At 41.9% G+C, this 24699-nt stretch overlaps 2 protein-coding genes across 2 annotated transcripts in view; both read left to right on the top strand.

Annotated features, from left to right (window-relative positions):
- SCIN (scinderin) overlaps nucleotides 1–6674 on the top strand; it is a 50301-nt gene extending 43627 nt beyond the window's left edge. Inside the window, exons 12-16 of the mRNA XM_040593222.1 lie at nucleotides 115–292; nucleotides 771–892; nucleotides 2598–2675; nucleotides 3990–4050; nucleotides 5003–6674. Coding sequence (XP_040449156.1) covers nucleotides 115–292; nucleotides 771–892; nucleotides 2598–2675; nucleotides 3990–4050; nucleotides 5003–5136 — 573 coding nt within the window. The 3' untranslated portion in view covers nucleotides 5137–6674. The remainder of the gene's footprint in view (nucleotides 1–114; nucleotides 293–770; nucleotides 893–2597; nucleotides 2676–3989; nucleotides 4051–5002) is intronic.
- Nucleotides 6675–21968: 15294 nt separating this feature from the next.
- Nucleotides 21969–24026, top strand: ARL4A (ADP ribosylation factor like GTPase 4A). Its single transcript, XM_040592037.1, has 2 exons — nucleotides 21969–22085; nucleotides 22301–24026. The coding sequence occupies exon 2, from the start codon at nucleotides 22385–22387 to the stop codon at nucleotides 22985–22987; it is 603 nt and encodes a 200-aa protein (XP_040447971.1). The 5' UTR covers nucleotides 21969–22085; nucleotides 22301–22384; the 3' UTR covers nucleotides 22988–24026.
- The last annotated feature ends 673 nt before the right edge of the window (nucleotides 24027–24699 follow it).

Genomic DNA, 24699 nt, shown 5'->3' with positions numbered 1-24699 from the left:
AATGAAGAAAAAAGCTTAGCTGATTAACATCTATCTACATATTTTATATAAACATGGAAAATAGCAATCACATTATTTGAAAATATAAATAAAACAATTTCTTTTTTGATCTAGGTTGATGTTGACGCCATGTCACTAAACTCTAATGATGTCTTTGTTCTGAAACTGCCAAACAACTCTGGCTACACCTGGATAGGAAAAGGAGCAAACAAAGAAGAGGAACAAGGAGCTCAGTACATTGCCAGCATTCTTAAATGCCAGACTGCTAAGATTAATGAAGGCCAGGAACCTGGTTAGTATGAGGCCAGGTGGTTGCTAATAGGCAGCTGAGAATATACAGCACTGCATGGAAATACAGCCTAAATGGTTTTTGTGATCATACAGATTTTGTAGACAGAAGCATATGTTCACTCTCCCTTTGAAAATCCAACCTGGCATTTACTATGGAGATCCGTGCAGAACTGGCTGATACACAAGCAGTGCAATGCCCTGAAAGTCTGTAGGACAGTAGCAGGAGCTGCAGAAGAATGTGGTCCTTTCTTTACTCCGAGTGCATAGGAGGGGAGGGAGACATAAAGCATTGCTCTTTCTAGGTCTGCAAGTTACGTTTTTATTTTTATTTTGACAAACTGCAGGAAGAACTGTAAGAAAATGCACTGATCTATGAGAAAGCAAAGATACTATTTAGGGATTCTTGAAACAGTATCTAACAAGCTAAAACATCAAATGTTAAATCCACTGCTGAATAAATTATATATTTTATATTTCAGAGGAATTCTGGAAAACACTTGGAGGTAAAAAAAAATATCAGACTTCATCACAACTCTTGACAAAGGCTGAAGATCATCCGCCTCGCCTGTATGGTTGTTCTAATAAGACTGGCAGATTTATTGTGAGTATGTGAGGGATACTTTTGTCTGTTTACTTATATAGTTTCTGGTATATTTAGCCTTGGGAATCAACAGACATTAAATTAATTTGGAGATCTGGCTTAGTTAGCCATGCTTGGCAAGAGCTAGAGAGTTGACTTTTGATGCTTTAAATCAATCCAAATGCAAAGGACAGACAGAAGAATTAATACTGCAGAAGTTTGAATGCAAAGCGTGCTCCAGCCCGGGACTAGAAGTCTGGAAATGCAAAAAGATAAGACATTTTCTCAGTCAAAAGCAATTGTGTTCTTGCAGAGCATTGCCAGATTGTTCTCATTTTGCTGAGAAAGCGCAGGTCAGTGCCTTGCCCCTTACATGTTTGATAGTGGTGGTGAGGAAAAGAAATGTCATTTGCCAAAAATCCCTGGCAGTCTGAAATTTTCCATAGAGATTTAAGACATGTAATTATGCCTCTAAGGTATTGGCCTGTGCTCAAGGAGGTAGGAAGACCTATTTCCTTAGCAGAAATACCTAGAGCTGTGCACTGGGTATTAAGCCTGTGATTCAGGCTTAATTACTTACCGTATTCTGGGAGGGCAACACTGTGTCACTTTGGCAAGGATGCACTAATTTTTACGTAGGGGACATAGTTGGCTAGCATCTCCGCAGTCTTCTTAAGGCACAGCCTATTCATTTGGAGAAGGATAAAACAAATAGGATCCTTTAATAAGGACTTTAAAATCTTATGAGAGCAGTAAAATGTATTCTTCTAACAAGCTTCTAAAACACTCCTGTGAAATACAGTAATAGGAACTAACTTCTCTATAACAGTCTGCTGGGAGCTATGGACTTTGGATTTTGTTTTCCATTCTCTCCAAATTCTGTGAAATCCCCTCTTTCCTGTAACATTTCTCTAGTAACAGAATGTCCACCATTAGAGCTTACCAGAAGAGGTAGGTCAGATCACTGACTTTCTGGCCAGCCTAACACAGGGTGGGGAAAAGGAATTTCTTTTAAACAATCCACTTACTGTCCCTTTAGCACTCCTGCATGACCAAGCACAGCAAAACCCTTGACAGTCCTTTAAAAGTTGAGGGCTGACCACTAGCTACATTATTCTCTCTCCTCATTCAGAGTGAGATTAAATTGCTTTCCTATCTGCACATGTGTGGAAGAAGGAAGCAGCCTGCTTTTCCTTCAGGGACTAATCCTTGGTGGCTTAGTCAAGTGTAATGTCCCATTGTCAAGTGACTGGAAGTCTTGCTTGGGTGTGTATTTCGTCATTGAGCTCACCCACTGCAAACCAAAGCAGTTTCTTTTCCTTATTAATGAACATAAGCTGCACAAATGTATCAGCTGATATCAGCTGATTGATTTAGTTTGGTTGGTACCAGGTGCTCTATGGAGATTTCTCTGTCCGCTTCTGGCAGACCTCAGACCCAGCTTTACAACAGTCATAATTACAGTGTAAACCTCTGCCTCTCCTGAGGGTAGCCTATGGGCTGTGACAGACTGAAAGCCAACTTTCTAGGACATGCAATTCTGTGATTTGTTTCCTCACAGTGAAACACCCTTGACAGTTTAGGGTTTGACCTTGTAGGAGCAAAAAGAATTGCACACCAGCTTCTGCACTTAATATTTTAAAAATATCTTGGGCCTGTGAAAAATCAGATGTCTTGATAAATCATTAAAAACCAAAAAAACCCCAAACCATAATATGCTTTTTAGATTGAGGAGGTCCCAGGAGAATTCACTCAGGATGATTTGGCCGAAGATGATGTCATGTTGCTGGATGCTTGGGAGCAGGTAAGCTGTGTACTTGACCACTGCTTTCTGTAGTAACAAGGACAATTTGTTCTTAACCTCTTAGATCATAAGATAGGAGGAAAAATCATCTTCATGAGAGTGGAAGAAGTTTTGTTTTCTTTAAATTATACCAGAGGGAGCTGTATTTTTTGAGCTATAGGATGTGCTAGTGTGAATATACATGACTGAATTTCCAAGCATGATGTGAGACCACAGCAGGCACTTTCCATTGAAATCAATGGAGGCTGCAAGGGTATAAGCCCTGGCAGTGTTATGAAAAGCTCTCAGTAACAGTCTTGACTATATCACTAAAATTTATTAATTTTAAAAAAGGAAGTTATTGTGTAAAAGATACTCAGAATCAACAAAATCTATGTAGCGGCAGCAGCTGTAAAAAGTCTTACTAGAGAAAGGGACAAACACTGGACCCGTACACAGATTTCTTCAGAAGAACTGGGTGGAGGGTGACAGAAACAATCTCAGTGGTTTTCCTAGGTTCACCTAAAAATGAAAACATTGAGAGCTTTTTGGATGACAGGCAAACTTACTGTGGGTGCGGAGGGCACATCCGTTTCTCACAGTATATTCTCTCTACCCTTCCTCTCCCCTTGGAGAGAAAGTGGGAGGAGGCCACAGATCCCACGCTTTATTCATCTTCTTCAGCCTAACCCTTAGGGCAAAAATGGCTGAGGTTTTTGGAAATGAGAAGGAACATCCAAGGTCCACGTGGGAAGCAGTGATGGGGGAAGGTGGGTGGAAAAGCTGGATTAGTTTGGATATACTGACTCAGGTAAGAAGGAAAGAAGTCCAGGACACGTAGCTGGTTTCCAAAAGGATCCCTGACAGGAAAACAAACAAACAAACAAAACGTGGGGACTGCAGATCAGGGCTCTGGTTGTTGGGTTATTGAGTGGGGTATTTATCTAGCAGTTACCCTGGGTAGCCCTGATCACAGGGCACAAGCGTTGATGTGCACATGGAGCTCAAAACAGAGATAGCTCTTGTTCAGTATTTCTACATGCCCTTAAAGAGCAATTTCCTTGTAAATTGTAAAAGATATCCGTGGGAAAGGTAATTAAGAGTTCCTTTCATCAGAGTGCATAAAGGCCTGGCCTTCCAGTGTTAAGACAGCAGTGAGATTTCAGTTTCTTGCAAGGGGAAAAAGACCCCACAGTTGTGGTTTGTGAGAGCTGTGTATCTCTGCAGTCTTTCATAGTGTGTATTTTTTCTCCTAGTGGAATCAGCTATTTTGTATTTTACCTGCTGTATACAATATCCTTATAACAACATGGGAGCTGTGTCTTTCCTCTGCAGGTTTTTGTTTGGATTGGGAAGGATGCTAATGAAACTGAACGACAGGAATCCATTAAATCTGGTAAATCAAATCAATATGGCAGAATTCTGAGTGAAGTAGCATCAATATTACTTAAATTAAAAATATCATGTAGGGGAAAAATCTAGTTATGTTTACAGTGTTTGAAAGGGTTACTTGAGCTTATTAGGATTTACTCCTGGAGAAGATTATTTGCTCCTTTCAATGTGCTTTTAAATTCATTGTATCTTCCTTATTTGTAAGTTTATGAATGGTAACATTTATCAAGATAGCATTACTAGGCTGCAGGGCTTTTTAAAGAATACATAGGAGAGCTCTATGAAAAGAAACTGCACTGAAAGGATAAGGAATTTAAAAGGAGATACTTGCTGAGCTGCACCCTACACTAATGTATACAGTCAAAGGAATGCCAACAAATCCTCAAGTCCTTACACTGTCACCCTTTGCCAAGTTAAATTTGGAGGAGGAAATTCCAGTGGTAGAACAAATCAAGATAACTCCCATGGAGCGCACCTCCTTGAAAAATCATGTCATCTTTGGTGTGGTTTCACATAGCTGAGCTGTTCTGACAAAGTTTGTGCTAAAACTGGTTGCAGATACTTCCCTGGAGCAGCTAGGGTTACCTAGCTGTGTTTCCAACATGTACTGAACGTCATGTTGCGATGTCAAGGGAACCTATACTGCAAACAGAAATGAAGCTTGTGCATCTGTGCAGCACCAGCAAATTCTTTCTCGTGTTCAAGAGCCAAAACCCCCTTGTATGGCAGCAAACTGATCAGAGCCACAGTCCCTCCGTTTTAACTTCCTGGAAAACTCCTTCACTGGCAGCTGGGAGAAATCAGCAATTACCTGATCATTTCATTGCCTTTGAAATATTTTAATTGAATACTATATTATAGTAGCCCTGGGTTCTTTCGCTAGGGCTTTTAATGCATTTTTTATGCCAAAGGAATGAACTAATATATTACATGTTTTATTTCCTCTCTGGTTTTAGCCAAATGCTATATTGAAACAGATCCTTCTGGCAGGGATAAAGGGACCCCCATTGTAATCGTGAAGCAGGGTCACGAACCCCCAACATTCACAGGCTGGTTCCTGGCTTGGGACTCCAACAGATGGAAGAACTGATCTATCCAAGGAAGCTCCAGCTTCAAGCCAAAGAATGATCAGAGCCCAGCTACTTTCTAGTATTTTTAAGCATAAGCTTATGCAACAATACGATGCATCTGTCATTACACTTTTCCCAGCTTTGATACACTTCTGTGAATAATGCAGAAAATTCTTAGTACTGGAAGGGATAAATGGTAACTGTAAACTGGTCAAATGAGGTAAGTGGGGCTTTTCTTCTAGTAAATATGGAAAGTGCTACCAACACTTGGTTTAATCCATTGATTCTTCAAACAGAAGCTGTGGATCAGTTTATTTTAAAGTGCTAAAATGAGCCAAATTGTGCCTTCACTTAAAAATTCAAACTAATGCCACAGAAATTCCTTTAGATTAAGGTCAGTATAGTATTGTGCAGGGTTTGGCCTGACAAAGAACTCATTCTACATCTTTTGCAAGGGTAGAACTGGACCTGATTTACTTACTGGGCTGAAATACTGCCGTGCTCATGTAAAACTTCAGATGATGCCTGATCCAGAGTGGGAGCTGTGTCTTGCAGGTGGCAAATAAGGGATGGGTATTTGAAAAAGCGGTGCTTAGCGTGTGTGTTTGTCTTGTTAGTATACACGTTTGGAGCTTTGGACTAAGTGGCTATAAGAATATGAAGTTGACAAAGGTTTTTTTAAGGGACTGTCTAGCTCATTGTAATGAATTTCTTAAGCTTTATCTCTGTGAACCACCTCCAGCTCCACCAGGTCTTTTTAACCAAAGCTCTTAAACTCATTCCAGTTTACTACTGCTTTTAAGTGGAAGCAGAAGAAGTAACAGCTTCAAAAATACGTACTCTGCCTTAACCAGATTGCACTTAAGCCATACGTTGTCTCAGATGCCTTACTCAGCAGTACTGCTTGCCTTGTCAGGTGCAGGATGTTTCTCTGCTCATTTTTTATGGAGATCTTAGTTAAATACCAAGTATATCAAGTGCAGGGAAACCCTAGCATTCCACATCCTGGGAATTTGGAGTGTGAGTATGCACAATAGAATATGGCCTTCTCTTCTCTCTCAGGCACATTTATTTGGGTTTTGATTTTTATTCTGGTGAATTTAAGAGTACATTTTCAAAGTTTTTTATTTGCAATTTGGCCAGAAAAGTCTATGGAAGGGCAGCGGGAAAAATGCTGCTTCAAATCTTTAACACTGCTTTGATCACTTATCCTATAATGCTTTAATGCTTGTTCTAAACAATTTGTGTAGCTGTAAATCATGTCAATGTGGCTTTTTAATGAAGGCATTTCAACAGTTTTATTATTCTTATAAGTCAGGTTGGAAAGTGAAATTTTAGTCATTTTAATATTTTTTTAACATTATGATTTTGAATCTGGGTAATGCAAAAGAGTAAATTTAGTCGAAGCTCATAATCAATATCAGTGACAAAAGAATTGTGAAGTTAAGAGGTTAATTATAGAAATTTGTTAGCTTTAAACGTTTGTTTAAATCTCTGCTAATACAACTGGGCTGTACCTGAATGTAATTCACTTACAATAAAATTACAAAACCCAGTATTTTATATGCTGAGCTGATCTTCCTTTCTCTGATATTGTTGCTTTGTGCTTCCACTGATGTCTAGCAAGACTTCCTAAAAACACCAGTAGTTACTTTTCTTTTTAGATGGACAATGCAATGAGAAGTTATTTGTTTTTACTTCGGTGCCATTTTACCCAACAGAGGGTTAACTTTTCTGAGAACTTCAAAGTTACAAACCTGAGTGAAAATCAAAGAACTGGGTGCTTACAAGCTTGTGATTTCATCTTTAAGAAAAGCTACCATTGCTGTTATCAAACTCTTGGCTTTGTAACTTTCTGCTTGCAAAAAATATTGACTATAGAAATTACTATTTTATAAAATCGGAGAAAACAGGTGTATGTTTCTTTTGAAAGGATAGGTCTTGCTTTTTATTTGTGAGTGTAGATAAGGAGATGTTGTTCTCCTGCTGGAAGGAGGACAAAGACCTTTTCAGTTCCTCAGATACTGCACTTCACACAGCCACTGAGCAGCCTGTAATTATCTAATGATTGTGTTTGACACATACATACGTTTCTTCTCATTTTTTAAAAATAACAGTTATAGTAGCTTCTTAACCAAGGATTAGACAAGATTTGCCCTCCTTGTACATAAACATCTTCAGGATCACTGAGGGCTGTGAACTGGCGTAGTCTGCCAGCATATTCTGCAGCACTGTGAAAGCCTCTTTTCAGTTCCCTTGCACGAGACAGAGGAGCTTTTGTGGTCTCCTGGCTGGGCATTTGGGTTTACAATACATTGTCTTGGCACACTGATTACTGATGTTGAGAAGAGCATTGAGAGCTCATAACGGAACAGTGTTCCCAACGGGGCTTTAAGCACAACAGCTGCTAGCAACATTGCTCCTGGGTTTACTTGCTAGTGAGGAAGTTTATCTTTCATACATATATGTGCAGTATGCACAAAGATGTATTTCTTTCTGTGAAGAAGCAGAGGGAGGGAGCACAGGCAGGATGGACTATGAGCGCTTGGAAATACTGAAGATCAAGCTGTTTTCAAGAAAATATTTAAGCACATAACTTTATGAATACACACAGCAAACAAAAAAAAAGAAAAGACATAGCATCTGCCTTGTTTTCAGAATAAACAGAAAAAGCTGTGCAGATTTATACTGTACAGTCAAGAATAAGCTGTATCGTGCATTGTTATCACACAGTGATAGTATGTTCATGCTATTTGTAATGCCAAAAGTAGAGCTGAGTTAGCAGTTTCATTACGCTACCAAGCAGCAAGCATTCCTATGTTCTATTGGTTGTAAATACAGCATCATTTTTCATCTTTTTTATATAGAATTTCATTGCAGAAGAAAAATGTTAAGAACCCTTAGAGCCAACAGGACATCATGATACTATATAATACTGGTAATTTACATAAAATAGCATACTCTTAGAATATAACTGGAGATTGTACACAGGAGAGGAGCCAGCCTCTGGAATCACTGCTCTAAAAATCAATTTTGACCACAGCCCATAGTGCTATATAGCATCAGATCTGCTGTAAATGATTGTGTTACATGGAGCTCAATTCAATTGAACAGTTTGATCTCTTGCCAGTTCAGACTCACAAGGGCTTCACCTGCAAAAAGAAGAAAATGATTAAGATGGTAGATGGTGGGATTGTGGTACTATCCCTCCCAGGAGAACTAAGGAATCATACAGAAAATATTTTTCTCACTGGGCTATGGCAGGAGGTGCTGTCAGACATCTCTATAGGCTACAGGAACACTTCTTGTCATGAACTTTGTGATCTTCTTGTAGTTTTGATTTTTATTGGATAAAAAAAGGCTAAAAAAAAAAAAAAAAAGCCAAACCAAGCCTATTATTTTCCATGGACTGAAGCTGCTCTTCAGAGTCCATTTCTCTATAGGAAAGCTTGGAAAAAACCTTCAAACTTTGTTTTAAATGTGACTGCTTCCTCAGCATCCCACTGAAGTTCCTTTATAGCTTAAATGAGCCAAATGTAAGTATATAAGACAAAAAAGTACTATCTCATAAAATCAAAACCAGAGTTAGCTAATACTTTAATTTCCTGACTCTCCAAATCCTTGGGGTTTTGGTTTTTTTTAAGACAATACTTTTGTCTTTAGATAAATATATAGTACATTTTCCCCTTCTTATGGCTAGGACTTCTGGTGCTAAAATCAAAGGAACTTCTGATTTAACTGAAAACACAAACAGATCCTTAATCCATTACGTGTCCTTAATGTCTCATTACATCCTCTCTAGACTGGCCTAAAATTATTTGACATCCTCTGGCTATTAACACATTACCTTCTGCTAAAAATCTATAAACTACACTCACTTCAGTTAAAGCTTCCAAGGTGCAAGAGGGAGAAGGGCAGACCAGTAGGAACTGGGAGGCCCATCATGCCATAAAATTAGTCCATGAGTGTTCTGGCCCTTCTCCTCCAGCATGTCATTCTCCTCTTGACATTAAAGCATATTTGCATTACAGGAAAAAAAATAGTATCTGTCCCTACAGAACAGAACACGTAAGCTGATTTTTTTTATTTTTCTTCTAAATAACAGCCATCCAAGTTATTCCATGGGAGCAGATAGAAAGGGAATCAGCCTGTACCAAGCTTCTTCCTAAATGCATCCACACTTCCACCTTGTAAGTGCTCTCTCCTCAAAAGGATGCTATCAGTGGACTGAGATCCACAAGATGGTACCTTTTATCAATCAGCAGTGAAATGTGGGCCTCTGCACACATTAAATGAAAGCATCAAGTGAAAACATTGATTTTTATTGTTCTGTAGACTACAGATCATTTGCTCAGAAAATTACCTGGGTCAAGTAGGGCCAATGAAGGTACATGCAATGTTACTTCAGGAATGTACCAGGAAACCAAGCAGTGAGGCTGGGACAATCTGGCCAGTATCCCACCGCAAGGCCCAGAGACAGGCACGTTTGCTTTAGCAGCAATAATGCTTTTATTATTCTAACAAAGCCTCTTGACCAGAAGTTCTGGCAGAGCACAGCTCTCCCTGCTGCCCTTTAACAGATTTCACAGAGGTGATGAGCAGTTTCACAGCAATGGCAATATTAACATCAAGGCTGAATGTAATCAGGTGATTTTAACATCATCTACCTCACAATTCACTGTGCTTTGTGTTGTCTGATGCCCTTCCTACAGAAGAACCAGCTACAGCAACAATCCTAATGAAAAGAGACCATTGCTAGGAGGAACCAAAGACAAATCAGACGTTTACAGAGGTCTCAGAAAGGTCATGGGTTTCCTGTAATAGGCATGGTAGCACAGCTGACTCCCCATTTAACCAGCTGAGTGGGGCTGTAGGTGTCTTTGTTGGTGCCAAAGATTGGTGTCCTTCCCACCGCTAACCAGCTGCTCTCCTCCTGTACTTAGCCAAAAAGTTAGTTGTAGCAGGAGGAAGAGACTGGAGTGGCAGTAAATGTCTTACCAGCAAGGACAACAGGCAAGTAGCCCACTAACAATTCCCTACTTTCTTGCTAGATAGTCCCAGTCAACAGTAGATATCTCACACACCTCCTGCCAGACTCTGACCCATCCTGGCATTTGCAGATGCACTCCAGCATCCACTAACTAAATATTCTGTGTGTGAATTCCCAAAGCTCAAAGTGATCTTTTTTAAGATGGCGTGAGGAAAGGTGATGGAAGTTTGTCCTGTATTTAAAGTGGCAAACAAGGATCCTGGTAACCTGCATTCCCTGTGGTCTGTGCATCCTTGCGTAACCTGAAGTAAATGGCTGAATTTAGGTGCTTCTATTCCCCACCTGTTAAATGAGGATTTCTTTCATCCTTTCCCTGTTTATTTAAGCTGTGCTGTCTTTTACTGTGTGTTTGTACAGTGCTTGACCTAGTGAAGTCACTTCTCAACACTGTCATCTTGCAGGTACTGCTCATAATCCAGACAGCTGCCAGGGTTGTTCGTGCCAAGCTGCACAGACTTGCTCAGAGCAAGATTAGACAATGAGACAAGTGCGATGCCTTGGAGACTTGCAGAAGCATGGGTGCAGCTCCACCAGCGGTGGCACTGGGGCAGCAGAGCAAGGGCAGGAGCCAGCTCAGCTGAGAAGTAAAGCTTTTACGATATAACACAGTATGAGCAATAATAGCACCCCTGCAGCAGTACAGCTCAGGGTGGCTTTGTCAGAGCTCTCTGTAAGTGGTAACTGTAGGTGCCTCTGCATCAGGTCCGTATGAATTCCTCTCCAGATGAGGGGCAGCTGCTCTGAGTGTAATTAAGTGTGAGAGGAAGACAAGGCTCTGCTGTGTTTAAGAAGGAATAGCAAAATCCTCAGGTGCCTCTTTAGGTTGACCTGGAGAGTGAGAACATTTGCTTTTAAAAGGTATGTCAATTTGTCTGATCTCCCATGTCCTTATTTTTTTCTGCTGCTGTTAACAACACAACACCTCTCCACAGTCCAGCTCATTTTACATCTGACAAGTGGTATTTTCTGGGTGACTCAAGGATTGTGGCTGTTGATAATTTATTGGATCTTTCTTCTTTCATTACTGAGTTACGCTGGGTAGCAGACATCCACTGATGTGGCTTTAATCCAGAGGCTAAGTGTGAGGGATCCTGTCCACGGCAAAGTATACGAACTGAGAGGACCAAAAAGTGCCTGCTGGCTACAGACGGAAGGATGAAGAAAACCGCCAAATATCTTGTACATTTTGAGGCTTTGGTTTTCACATCAATCGTACTTCCCCTCTTGAAATGTCTGCTGGCTGCTGCTATTGGTTTCACATAAAAGGAAGAATTTCATAGTTCTGTAACAGTGAAAGCTTGGGGTTAGGGACTCCATGGTGACTGCTAATAGCTATCATTTTACCTCAACTCTGAATTATCACAGGTCTGAAAAACACTGAAAGATGTATATGCTTTATGTGCTAGACTGCTGGGCCTTCAATCAATCCTCAGCAAGAACTCAAAGATCAGTGATTTGAAGGGAGTGCAGTGGTGCTTACCTGAAAAAACCTCTGTCTGGAGTTGTGCTGAAGATGAAAGACCATGCAGATGTCGGTGTCCCTAAACAATTGGGCAGGGCCCTAAAGTCAGACTCAGCAGGTAGGATCTCTAAGGCTTAGTAACAGGCTTTTGCAGAATGACCTATAGTTTCAGAGGCCTTCCATCACTGAAATAGGAGGAAGGATGCAACCATTTGCCCTTCTTAAAGCTTTCTGATGCTTCCTTTGATGATTCAAATTGAGGTTGCATGTACTCATGAGCTGCAGCCACTATACATCTATTATACTACTCACCACTGAAAATCCAAAGACTTGAAAGCATGAAGAACTCCCTGAATAGTCCCTTTCTGCTTACAGTATGTCCATGCTTATTTTTTCCTTACATGGAGAGGTATTATCTGGTTTATTTTGCTTTTATGTCCAAGCAGTAGAAAGGCCTTGAATGAAATAAGTAAATTGGAAAAAAATAAGATTATGTTTATAGTATTGCACTGCTGCTTCTGCTTCCTAGAGTCCTGCTTGGACTCTTTCTTAATCTGTGTCCTGTCCCGGCAGAGGTGTAGAGGAAGGCCTTCACAGATGAAATGAAAACTGCAGAGCTAACCCTTGGTGAACTTGGAACTACGGGCTCTGGCAGTATTGTCTCCATTCACTGGAGTTAAGTGATGTAATTAAAACCTCAGCTGAACAATCTGTTCCTCCCTAAGTTTATTTATGTGCCTTCCCTACTTTGTTTAAAGCCTGCTAAGTAGTACGGTGTGGCCATTAGAGCCAGAACAAGGGAAACCTAGACTCTTACAAAAAGCTGTGATGTCAACATAAGGCTTAAAAATCTATGTATTCGAAAATTAATATTTTGGCATGTTTTTACATAAGCAGAGTTTACAACTCTAGTGGCAACAGCTGTTAGGTGCCATATTCTCTGAAAGACTTCTACTCTTTTTCAATACGATGAAACTGGAATGTATAATGTGGTTTGTTTAAGTCATATTTTCTGTGAGATGAAAGTAAAAATGATTTTGCAGAGACAGCTTTTATAAGGTCTTCAAAGTGAGTTTACTGTTGTTTTCATCCAAGAACTGAAACCTGGGAGTGTGAAAGAAAGCTTTCTGCCTAACACACTCATGATCACCTTTCAAATCAATTTTCAATTGACTTAGCTTTTAAACTTTAGGAAACAGTAGGCCAAATCTTGCATCCATTGAAGTATTTTGAAGTATTTTGAAGTATATTGGGATTTACTGTTAACTTAAAAAGAGGACATGGTGAGCTGGTAAGACTTAAAAATTCTAGACTATAGCTAAGCAATGAGTTGAAATTACTGCTCCCTACCCACACAATGTTTGTCTTCCCTGAAACCTTGTTCTTTCATCCTCCTCTTTTCTTTGGTTTGTTTTTCCCTCCTTTTTTCACGGAACCATAATACCAGCTTGTTGAGCTCCCTAGGATAAGGGTCAGTTTTCCTTTGGCTGTGTTTGTATAGAACACAATAATAAAGGCACCAATTTCTCACTGAAACTCTGAAGTATTGTGACTGAGAATAATTATCTTTTTTTTTTTTTTTTTATGAAGCTTTAGAAACCCCAATAAATACCCAATACGTAACAAGTATCAGATGCTCATGGTGTGCCCATGAGACTGAAGCCTTCAAGCAGCAGTTGAGGCTAGCTGGTGAAACCCCAGAGGAGAGAACTCCTTTGGCTGCACTGAACTTTGTAGCTCTTAGTCACAGTCTGTCCTTCTTTGCCAGCAATGGATTGGGCCACCTAGCGCAAATCTAGGTTTTATTTTGCTGGGCCAGATAAGCATTTTCCCCTGCACACTTCGCATGCCTCTTGACTAAAGGGCAGACTAGAAGATCTATCTAGTGACACAGGTTTTGAAGACCCCTCACAAATGCGTCACAACTGCAGTCTGCAACGATGTGCCTAGGAATGACTTCTGGTAGGAAGTGAAGCAAGCACTATAGAGCATGAGGCCAGCGGATGCACAGATGCTCAGTGGACTTTCTAGGTTTTCTGTGGTTTACAAAACATGAAATCAATTTCTCTGTTAAAGAATATATTGTGTTGTTTATCCCCAGGAACATTGTTAATCTATTAACTACCTCATTAAGGAAATTACAACTACATTAGAGCTCAGTTATCTGACTAAAATTCATAATACATTTTTGCTTTCTTTAAAAAAATACAAATAAACTCTCCCCCTGTATCTAGGGAGCCAGCCTTTCTTTTTACTCATCTAAGAAAGAGATGCTTTCAGAAAGCCAGAGAGTAGCTATAATCCATACGTATTTGTTCTGTAGGTGACCAGGAGTTATAAGGAGCACTCACAAGCCTGAATTATTAGGAGCACGGATAAATCACAAAACAGTGGTTGGAGAACATCAAACAAATTGTGCTCTATTTCATTGTCTCCGCAGGGATTTACATTAGCTGTTGCCTCTGAACACCAGGCTCAAGGAGCTGTGACACTATCGCTGTACTACCTACAACATCATACACTGAAGCAGAGACCTTAGATTTTGCACAGCCCTCCTGGGAGTTCAGGCATATCTCCCATAAAATTTTATTTCCATACACTGTAATCTCTGTGAAATCTTTTTCTATTGCTGCTATGCCTTTTTTAGGAGAGATGAGCAACTGAATTTCATCTTCAAGGTGTGCACTTAACTTGATTGACACAAAGCTATTGCAGATCCACAGCCTGCTCGTTTTTACAGTGGACCCTGCGTATCGGGTGGTCATCTCCACTCAGCTGTTGCCAAAAGGGTCAGGACACATCCAAGAGCTGTGTGCACAGCATACAGGCGTGTGCTCACGGCTCCGGCCAGCCACAGGGGCAGGCTGGTCCCTGCAAATTAGTAGTGCTTCAGCGCTCTGTCTTTGAAATCGTGACTGTCTTTGAAATTCTCTCAGAGCAGGTTTCAGTGCACTGTACTTGTCATTTAAGCATTTAATTAACTGTATGCTAAGTCCTACTCTGTGACCTAAATGCCATACGCCTCTTGTCCTTGCGCTTCCTTTTGGATATATGCGGGGCCTGAAGAACAAAGCATAGCTTTTAAATAAGTAACTGTTGCAAGTGGACAGCTGATTATGAAATAACTGGCTTAAATGAAAGTTTCATCCCACAAACCTTAGTCAGAAGTCCCAGTCAGAACTTGCATTTTTCCACTAGTCAACCGAGATACAAACTCATCCAAAAAATAAGCTTCCTTAGTTCTGTTGTTCAAGGTCTGTTTGTTTATCTGATCTTTTATAATTACAGCAAATCTCAACGCCCTTACAGATGTTAAATACTTATATGGTATTTAGAAGGTTCTTTAGAAAAGCAAAATTTTAATTTTATTATACCTTAATCATTACGTTGTGCTAGCAATATTGCAAGGCAAACAGCAGTATCTGATGTACTACTAGTATTTCCATTATTATTCTGGACTGGGGAAAATACTTCCACATATTAAATCTAGCGATGCAGGGACAAAATAAAACAAGTGCTGCTCTTGTATTTGAAATTGTAGTACTTTTAATCTGCTTGCAAACTGCTTCCATTGTATTAAAGAAAAGTGATATATTTAAAAATTCTGCAACCCTCTTCGAAGGAAGCGTTGTGAGGAGATGGTAGCTGATACTGAAATCTCAGCTTGACAGAATTTTAAACTATTTGGAATAACTGTGGCATATAAAGAAGCTCTGAAGTGCCCATGGCTTTTCTGGGGGAAAAAATACTGGGGGGGAAATAAAGCTCTTGGAATCAGTGCTGTAACTGGCTGTAACTGACAAGATTTTTGAACAGTAGCATTGATTAGTCCAGCACTCTCAGCAAAAAAGCATGTTTGACTCAAGTCAGTAGTTTAGAAAAAAAAAAATGGTATTGCAAAGTCAGGGTGGAGGCCTGAGGACCAAGTTGCCATGAATATCAGTACAGATGTCTTTGATCAGTATAAAACCATTGAAGAAATTACTCAAGCCAAGGCTGTAAAGCTCATACATAGCATCACACATTGAACACTTGAATTTCTCATGGTGCAGAAGTCTTAACTCACATACTGGAGGATTATTCACATACTGAAGTATTTTCTCCATTTATTAAAGAAACATCTTTGCTTTTTTTTTTTTTTTTGTAGCACCAGCTGCTTAGTGAAGTAGGGGTAAGGAGACTGGAAACTAGGGGTACCCGCAACATTGATGCTTTTTTCTACTTTTCTACTTTAAAATTGCCCCATAAGTAGTTGTATGTCTCAGTTTGGATTTTGTGACTATAAACTTTGTATCCTATGAAGACAGGATTTATGCTTAACCTTTATTAATTACATGCTGCTATTAAATGAACAATCAGTATGGTAGAGAGTTTTACGATACCAGTCCTTAATACCTAGATGCTGTTGTGGACAGCTGTTCTGCTGTTCCGCCCTGTCGCAGAAAGAAGGTGTGCTACTCGCACAACCACACGTACAGAAAGTGGTCAGGCAGTTCCCTGTGCTCTGCACACTTGGGAGTCACTGCTGTTACAGCCACCCTAGCAGAGGGTGAAGCAACCAAAATTCACAGAACTTGGAAGGTGGAGATAATTTTAGTCACCCTGAGACAATACTTGCAGTGTATGACTATGAACATTTATGAGCTGATACCACCTTTTTTTCAGCCAGCACACCTAAGCAGCATTGAAGATGCAACTCAGTGTGACGGCCAGTATCAAAAAGCAAGAATTCTTGTTTGCTAGCCTGCTATATGGTGTAATGTTTATTTATAAAAATGAAGGCAGTAAAATGTAAATGTTAGACTTCATGTGAAGGTATGTATGAAATGAGAATAGGTTTAATTAACTGGTCTAATCAGAGTGGTAACTTAAATTGTAACACACAGTGACTCTTTCCTACTGCTCTAAGCTTTGTTATTTATTGTGAGGAAATAGATTTTCTACCACCAACTACTTTTTAATAATCAAAGCAAAATAATTCATGCAGCACGTAAGTTAGCATAAAAGAATTCAGCAGCCATAGCAAAGATAAAAGGCTTCTTTGTGCAAAACATTTTGTATGTCAATTTAAGAGACGGTCTTAAGAACTAAATTTCATGTGTTGCAATTTGTCAGCAATTTCATTGTTACTGCTTATTTTCCAGGGGGTTCTCAAAATCCATGGTGAAACTGCTGTAGTATTTCATGTGGGGATTTGATATTCTTTTACAACCATATAATGTCATCTCAAAGCAATACTTTCTTAGCTCCACTCTTTGATCTAGGGTATAGTTGAAGAGGAGTGACTTCAATGTTTGAACAAAGCTACAGTTGGTTACTGAAATAATAATAAACAATATTATTATTACATACTTTAATACAAATTACCCTGGCCTAGGCCTACCATGTCATTGTACTGAAATGCAATTGATTTTCTCTTTCACACACATGGAGAAATCTGCTCGGTTTCTGCATAGAGCAACAGGAATTGGTGATGTGAGGTTGCTAACATGTCTCTCTCACGCAGACAGAGGTGTTGGGATCCCGTCACTGTATGCCAGCTACCTGTAGCTAGCAGTGCATTGTCCTTGCAATTTCATTCTCCTTATGGCTTCATTCCTGCATGTTTTACAACTAATTCAGCTCCACGATGCAGTTGGTTTGTTCTTCTCCCTCCTTCTGCATTTGGTCATATTTGCTTCTGTCCTTTACTGTTGTGTAGTTCTGGCTGTATCCCTCTGGATCTGTAGTATATGGGATTTGGGTCGTTTGTCTTATATTTCACTTTTTGTTTGATTTGCATGTTACTCACAACACATGGTATTATTAAAAAATAACTGCTAAGGTGATTAGCTATTGAACTGGATAATGAATGTCATTATCCTGTTCTACAGAATGATGGTATTTAATCAAAACAAAAGGACTATTGTGCTTATCTGCCCAAGGAAATTCAAGCCTTTGCTTTGGAAAGAACATCTCATACACTGTGTTACTGGATGTGGTTGTGTAACAACAGTCATATCGGCCTGAATGGAATTTACCTTTCCAATGACCATCACCCAGTGAAAGCTCTGATTTAATGTCTTGCAACAGTGAACCTCTCGTGAACTGTTAGTTTTTAATTTTCATTAATTTCTGTTTCCATATGAAAGACTTTCTTGTGAAGTACACGTGCAGCCTTGCAAGTGGATGTTGGATGATCCTTCGCATTTTTGTTTTAATCTGGGCACTGCAAGATCGCTCCTGTGTTAAACGTGCGCATGTGTTAAAGGGTAATGTGAATCTCTGCTGCGTGATAATGTTAAAATTTACAAGAGCCTTCTCTTTCTGCTCTGTGCCGATTCTTTCTTGGCAATGTTTCAACCAGTTTCATGGCCCATATCCCTAATAAGGACTAAGTTTCATAGAGGCGGTTAATAGCTGCTGCATTGGAGGCCTGGCCCTGCTGAACCTGCCCTGAACCCAAAGTATCCCTGGACCATTTAGGAATTTAAAAAATAATCCCATTTTACCATAGTGAAGAAGCTGCACGTTATGCAGGTGCTGCTTCTTTTTTTCCTGAAACACAAAGGTTTGTCCCTGGCTACCTTTTACTCTGTAGAAAATATATGTAGACTACATGTATGAAACATATGTAGAAAATAACATATTACCATTTACCCTGGTAAGTTGGTATCAAAGAAAGGGGAGACGTTTTTTAGCCCAGAGAAACTAAAGCTGCAGTTGTTTTCATGAGCTAAGGAATGCTGAGCCAGAATGATGTTAGGAAGTGAGAAAAGTATCAGTATGTGAAATGACCCCCAGCATAGAAATTAGGCACCTCCCTATTTCACATCACGAAGTCTGCACATGGCTGAAGCCTTTTTCCAACGTTTCTTCATTGCAGTTATTTTCACCTGTCATCTAATAACAGCCCTCTTCCCCATTTAGCTACATACTTGAAAGTATATTTCTTGCTGTATGCCTCCTTCATTGAAGACTTCTACAGGATAATCAAAGCCTTACTTCACCCTTACCAACGTTATCAGAGGTTGAATGTGTCAGCTTTCTTACACTCCCACTAATTTAGATACTATTACTCCCTCATAACACCTGCCCAGTCTGTAGTTTGACTTTGTAAAGTAGCATGAAGTGCATGGGAGGAGTTGATCAACTTGGATTGTTACTTAATAGCCGTTTTACAGAAATCCCTACAGGCATTAATTAAGATCAAGGTGCTAAACACTAAGATGACTTACAATGAAAAATAGTCCCTGCCCCAGAGAGTTCATAATTCACTTTAGAGCAAGTTGCAACAGGTGAATGAGATAAATTAACTGTAGGAAAGGAAATAGAAGTAGAACAATCTACTTCTCAGAAGCATTTTCTGGACAGTGTGAATCATTTTTGTGCATATGTTTACAAACACAGGAATGCTTTTTTGCTCAAGATGTTAATTTCTCTCTAATCTTAAAATGTCATAAAAGTCTGCTTCCAAAGAAACACATCATCAGTGAGAGTCCTTCTCTGACTAGTGCGTTGGATGTGCTATACTCTAGTAAAATCATCAGTTCTGTATCCCTCCCTATTCAAGAGCACCAAAATCTGTTACTACGTATTGACTGCTTTTCAGCAGAGCAAAAGATAAAGGCAATCTTTCCGCATTTTATGTTTAAAATTAAAATACCTCCAGTAAAAGTCAGAGCTAGCCCATATCCCTCCTTGTGGAATTAATTGTAAAATATTTTATTATAAAGCTGTGTTAAAGTGTGAACAGATCTTGGTAACAATCAGACATTAAAGTTTAGAAGACTGTAATAGGCTTATTTTTCCATTGAAAATAGGGAATACATAATTTTGTAGGTGGAGATAAAGGTCAATTCGATTTATTTCAGCTTGTCAAGTTTCATGAATAGATCTATTCTCTCTAGTAATATTCTTTAACAAGGTATTTCTATCTGGTTTCCACCAATTTTAAATTACTGAAAACCATCCAGGAAATAATTAAGGCCCACTTTTACTGTCACTATAAGTGCTTTTCTATTACATTGTATGCTGTGCAGTTCTTTATGCTGTCCAAAAGTAGGGTAAAATACTACCAAATCAGAAACCTTACTAGTTGGCCTTAGGTGTAGTAACTTTCCCCATCTTTTCCATAGATGTAAAATCACTTTTCTATACAAACAGGCCACTTCCTTCAAAGAGAGTCATCTGTACGGTCAGGATGTAAATAACCAACAAAGACAAAAGCAGTGAAACATTAATCTCAGATGTAAGCAAATAAGAATTTTGCTATTTTTACTAGAACTACAATGGATATCTTAACACTTTAGTAACTTGAAACCTGGCCTACAGCACACTGTGGAATTTTTGTTGCTATACAGTGTCCTTTTACTATCAAATTACTTCTCTTTTTATACACCATAATTTTGTGATTTAAAATATAAAGTACAATGCTTTCACAGGGGAAAAAAATAAAGATTGCCAGAATACTTACAAATTCATCCCTTTTCAGCAGCCACATCAAGAAATTTGAAAGTCTTCTAGAAAAAATGCAGTTAATATTGAAAATGCCACCTTTTCTCTTTTACTGGATGCAAGCTGGTCAAAGACTTGGACAATTGTGGTACAAAGTAGAGAAAACACACTTGGAAATGTAGCCTTCAGTAGCACAATAGTTTTAGTTAGTAGTCAAATGTATGCTTTTAGCAAAAATATTGATTTATTTCATTTTTATCTAAGTAAGGGTTATAGACGAAGGCTCTTACAGTATGCTCTGCTCTGAAACCAGCATGCCCGATCCTTTTGTGTGCTGTTGCTGTTTTACACTGAGCTGGTATACATCCAACACAGGCAGAAGTAACCACCTACGTCACCACAGCTGTAGGAAAACTACAGTGGCAAACACAGTAAGCGAAGAGGGTCATGCGAAGGAACAGAATGATGGAGAGACAGCAAGAATATCTAAGTTGAAGTACTTGGCTAGGGCCACTCTAAACCCCCGTTATGCTCTGGAAACAGTAACACACAAAAATGTCTTATTAGGTGCTAGTAATTGGTTCCGACTTTGAAAGACTTCACTGCTCAAAGCAGGCTGAGATATTAAAAGGCCACTCAACACATCCTTGTGGTGCAAGAAGCTTTCCTTGTAACTAATCCAGGCGCCATGTACGTTCAGTCAGACCAGAGCACTGCTCCCAACTCTGTATACTGGACACCTAACTGGGTGATTTCACACACTTCGTTATTCCCAGCTCCTTCCGGACTGCTCTTCCCCTGTCTCACGGGAACAGGCCAAGGGCAAGAAGAGTGCGGCAAGAACACCGCGCCGGGCTTGGGGCCTTCGACTGCTCTTACTTGCTGCCAACGCCAGGAAACCGCGCCCACAGCCCGCCCTGCCCTCCCGCCCCGCCCGCGCCCGGAGGGCCCAGGGGGGCCAGCAAGGCAGCCGCCGGGCTCCCCCGCGGCCCACAGCCCGGCCCGCCAGCCGCCTCGCCCCGGGGGCCCGGAGCCGTGAGGGAGCCGGCGGAGGCTCCGAGCGCAGCCCCGACCGCCCTGCGGCGCGCCCGGCTCCCCTCAGCGCGGCGGGGCGGGGGCGGGTCACGTGGGCAGGGCGGCCGCCGGGGGAAGGCGCCCCGCGGGCTAACGCTTTGAGAACCGTTGCTAGGTGACGCGAGGGCGCGTGCCGCCCGCGGGAGCGGCCGGTGGCAAGGGAAGGATGACGCAACGGCCGGGCGAGCGCAGCGGCGGCCGCCCCGCACCGGGAGGCTCCCGGCGGGAGGGGCGTTGCTGCCGGCCCCCGCGCGGGTGCGCAGGGGAGGAGGCCGGGCAGCGCAGCCCGGCAGGTGCGCTGTGAGGCGCCGCCAAGCCGTCTGCCGGGCCGCTAGGGGGCGGGGCTAGAGTGACAGCACCCGCGTCCAATGGGCGCACGCGCCTCCGGCGAAGAGGCGGGGCGCTAAGGCCGGAGGCGCCGCTGCCGCCCGCCCGCCCGCCGCAGAGGGTGAGGAGCTGCCGGTAGCGCCCGCCCATTAAGGCACAGGCCCGCGCGCTGTGGCGGAGGGCGCGGCGGCTTTCCCCGAGGACTCCGCCCCGTGAGTCCCGGCGCGGGGGCCGGAGGGGGCCGTCGGGCAGGGCGTGGGCTGCGGTCGGTGCGAACCCGCCGCTGCGAAGGCCGCGGCCCCGCCCCCGGCCGCGCTCGGCCCCGGCGTTCGCTCGAGGACGGTAAAATTCGAGTTCTGCGGTGAGTGGCCGGTGCTGCTGGCCAATAGGCGAGGCGGCGCTAGCCCTCCTCCCCGCCCTCGCCGCGCGGCGTAGCCAATGGGGGGCGAGGGGCGGGGCGCGCGGGGCTAGGCGCGGGCTGGGAGGCGCCCCGCCGCCAGATGCGGGGGAGTCGCGGCGGCGGCGGCAGCGCGTGCGGCAGCGGCGGCACGCGGGCATGGGGACGCGGGCTGCCTTCGCCTCCTCGCGCTGAGGGACGCGCTCGCCGGCGGAGCCAAGCGGTAGGCGCGGGGCGGTGGCGAGGGGCGCAGGTGCCCGGCGAGCCGCAGTGCCGGTAGCGGCCGCGTCACGGGGCGGCGGAGTCCGCTGGGCCGGGCGCGGGGCTCGCGGCCGCCTCCGCTGTAGTCGGGGCGGCGGCGCTGGCCGGCGCGTTGCGGCCGCGGGGCCCCGGCGACGGGAGGCCAGCCGCGGGTAACGCCGCTTGTGTCGTCGGCAGGATCCGGGCGTAGCGCGGCGGCCAGCGTAGCCGTGGGAGCCGGCCTCTGCTCGTGGCAGCCTGCTGTCACCGCCCCGGCCGGCGATGGGGAATGGACTCTCGGACCAGACGCCGATCCTCTCCAGCCTGCCTTCCTTCCAGAGCTTCCACATCGTCATCCTGGGACTGGACTCCGCGGGAAAGACGACCGTGCTCTACAGACTGCAGTTCAATGAGTTCGTCAACACCGTGCCCACGAAAGGATTTAATACGGAAAAAATCAAAGTGACCCTGGGCAACTCCAAAACGGTCACCTTCCACTTCTGGGATGTGGGCGGCCAGGAGAAGCTCAGGCCGCTGTGGAAGTCGTACACGAGGTGCACCGATGGCATTGTGTTTGTGGTGGACTCTGTTGATGTTGAGAGAATGGAGGAGGCCAAAACAGAACTTCATAAGATTACTAGGATATCTGAAAATCAAGGAGTGCCTGTCCTTATCATTGCTAACAAGCAGGACTTGAGGAACTCTCTCTCCCTTTCTGAAATTGAGAAAATGTTAGCGATGAGTGAGCTGAGTTCTTCAACACCCTGGCATTTGCAGCCTACCTGTGCAATCATTGGAGATGGACTCAAAGAGGGACTGGAGAAACTACATGATATGATAATTAAGCGAAGGAAAATGTTGAGGCAGCAGAAAAAGAAGAGATGAGTTCTATCTTGACTTTTCTATTTTAGATTAGTTACATGGTCAAAATTTGACATGAGACAGCTTCCAAACCCAGGCCTGCTTGTTTGGATGCCGTTAAGCTTAGTTACGTTAAACAATCAGTTGCACGACCTTGCTGAGTGGAAGGCTGTGCAGTTACGGAACTTTTTTTTTTTTTTAACTAGTCTCTTTGAGTTTTATGGCTCTGCATTATTTCAGAAGCCCTAATAGATGATGTAATACTATCAGGAAATGGATGGGTGGGTATATGTGACATGGATGTCTAAATAGCCAAATAAACTGAGGGTTTTCTGCTTAGTGTTGTATTCATGTTTGAGGGTGCCCTCTGCAAGCAATTTGCATTGAAGGCGTTCTGTGTTTTTAAACTTCTAATGCTCGTAAGTGGAGTGTTTAGGTGAACATTATACAGCTTTAAAAATATGTATGAAGCTAGTAACCCATTATTTCAAGAGGCTGTTTTTTACCTTGTTTGGGGATTTCTATGAAAGCTTGGCTACATGTGTAGTTTTTTTAAATTTGGCACTTTTTGAAATTGAATCATGTTCAGTTCACGTACTTGAAATTTAAGTGCTGTGGATTCTTCAACTGATAAAAGAATGACTTTCTGACAAGTAAAAACTGTAAACAACACGCTGGAGCATGAAAAAGTTGTTTCCCAACATAGAGCATGTTTTTGGTATGTAGGGTTCTTATTTTTTTTAGAAGTAGCCATTTATCATTATAAAGTGCTAATCAGGTTTAAAAGTGTTACTCAAAATTAGTAATTTATTTCTGAATGATGAGCATTATGTCCTTCTACTATCACTATCTAGTTAAAAAGTAAATTAATTGCAGTAAAGGAACTGTAAAGAATAACTCTGGCTGTTGTGGTTCTAACCAGTGCAGCATTCTTCGCTCTACTGGTGGTTTTTCTGGCAATAAAACAAAATTATAATGAAGTAAAGATGGAGTTAAAATTAGCAGAGCACATCTTGTATCTCCCAAAAATACCCCCTTTTATTAAAGTGGTATTGCTATGTCACTTTCACCGTATGCTTTTTTTATCGTGACTCTTAAAGTATTTTGTGGTTAGGAATGTAATAATACTTTATACACTCAAACATTTGACACTACCGGGGTGGGGTGGGGGGGAGTGGGGGAAGAAGACTTTCAAGATGGGCCTGTGTTCTGCTTTAATTATGCTTTAAGCTGTTCTTGTTTACAGAGTGTGCAAACAGTGTTAACCGGGCAGGATAGTGCTTGATGGAATAGGGAGGGTAGTTTTTCTTACTGGTAGAGAGCTTCAAGTGACTAGATACTTGGCTGGCGATTAAAAGGGCTAAAACCGAGCCTGGATTTTTAAGACTAACTTTAGTGGTGCTGTAAAAATTCATCAGAATGTTAGATGCTCTTTAAACTTCTAGTGGAAATACCAGATTAAAAAAAAAAGGCAAAAAATCTATTTCCTCCTCTTACTCAACCAGCAAAGTAATACATTTTTCTTACCTGCTGCTGTGTATCAGGAGGTTGACAGCTACAAACCTGAATGTCAATCAGTGTAACTTAGATATGTTTAAAGAAAAAAAAAAATCGAACTTTTTAACCAGCAGCTGTTTGTCCAGGAGGTAACCAAAAACGCACTTTAGTGTCTTCAATAACTGAAAGGTGACGGCTGTTTTTTTATGACATCTTGGTCCTTTTTGAATAAATTGAAG

The sequence above is a fragment of the Falco naumanni genome, chromosome 4 (assembly GCF_017639655.2).
Source record: "Falco naumanni isolate bFalNau1 chromosome 4, bFalNau1.pat, whole genome shotgun sequence".
NCBI lineage: Eukaryota > Metazoa > Chordata > Aves > Falconiformes > Falconidae > Falco > Falco naumanni.
This window is presented reverse-complemented; position numbering and strand designations above follow the sequence as displayed.

Excerpts from the sequence above, each read along its gene's own strand:
- ARL4A (XM_040592037.1), top strand. The coding sequence starts at position 22,385 with ATGGGGAATGGACTCTCGGACCAGACGCCGATCCTCTCCAGCCTGCCT.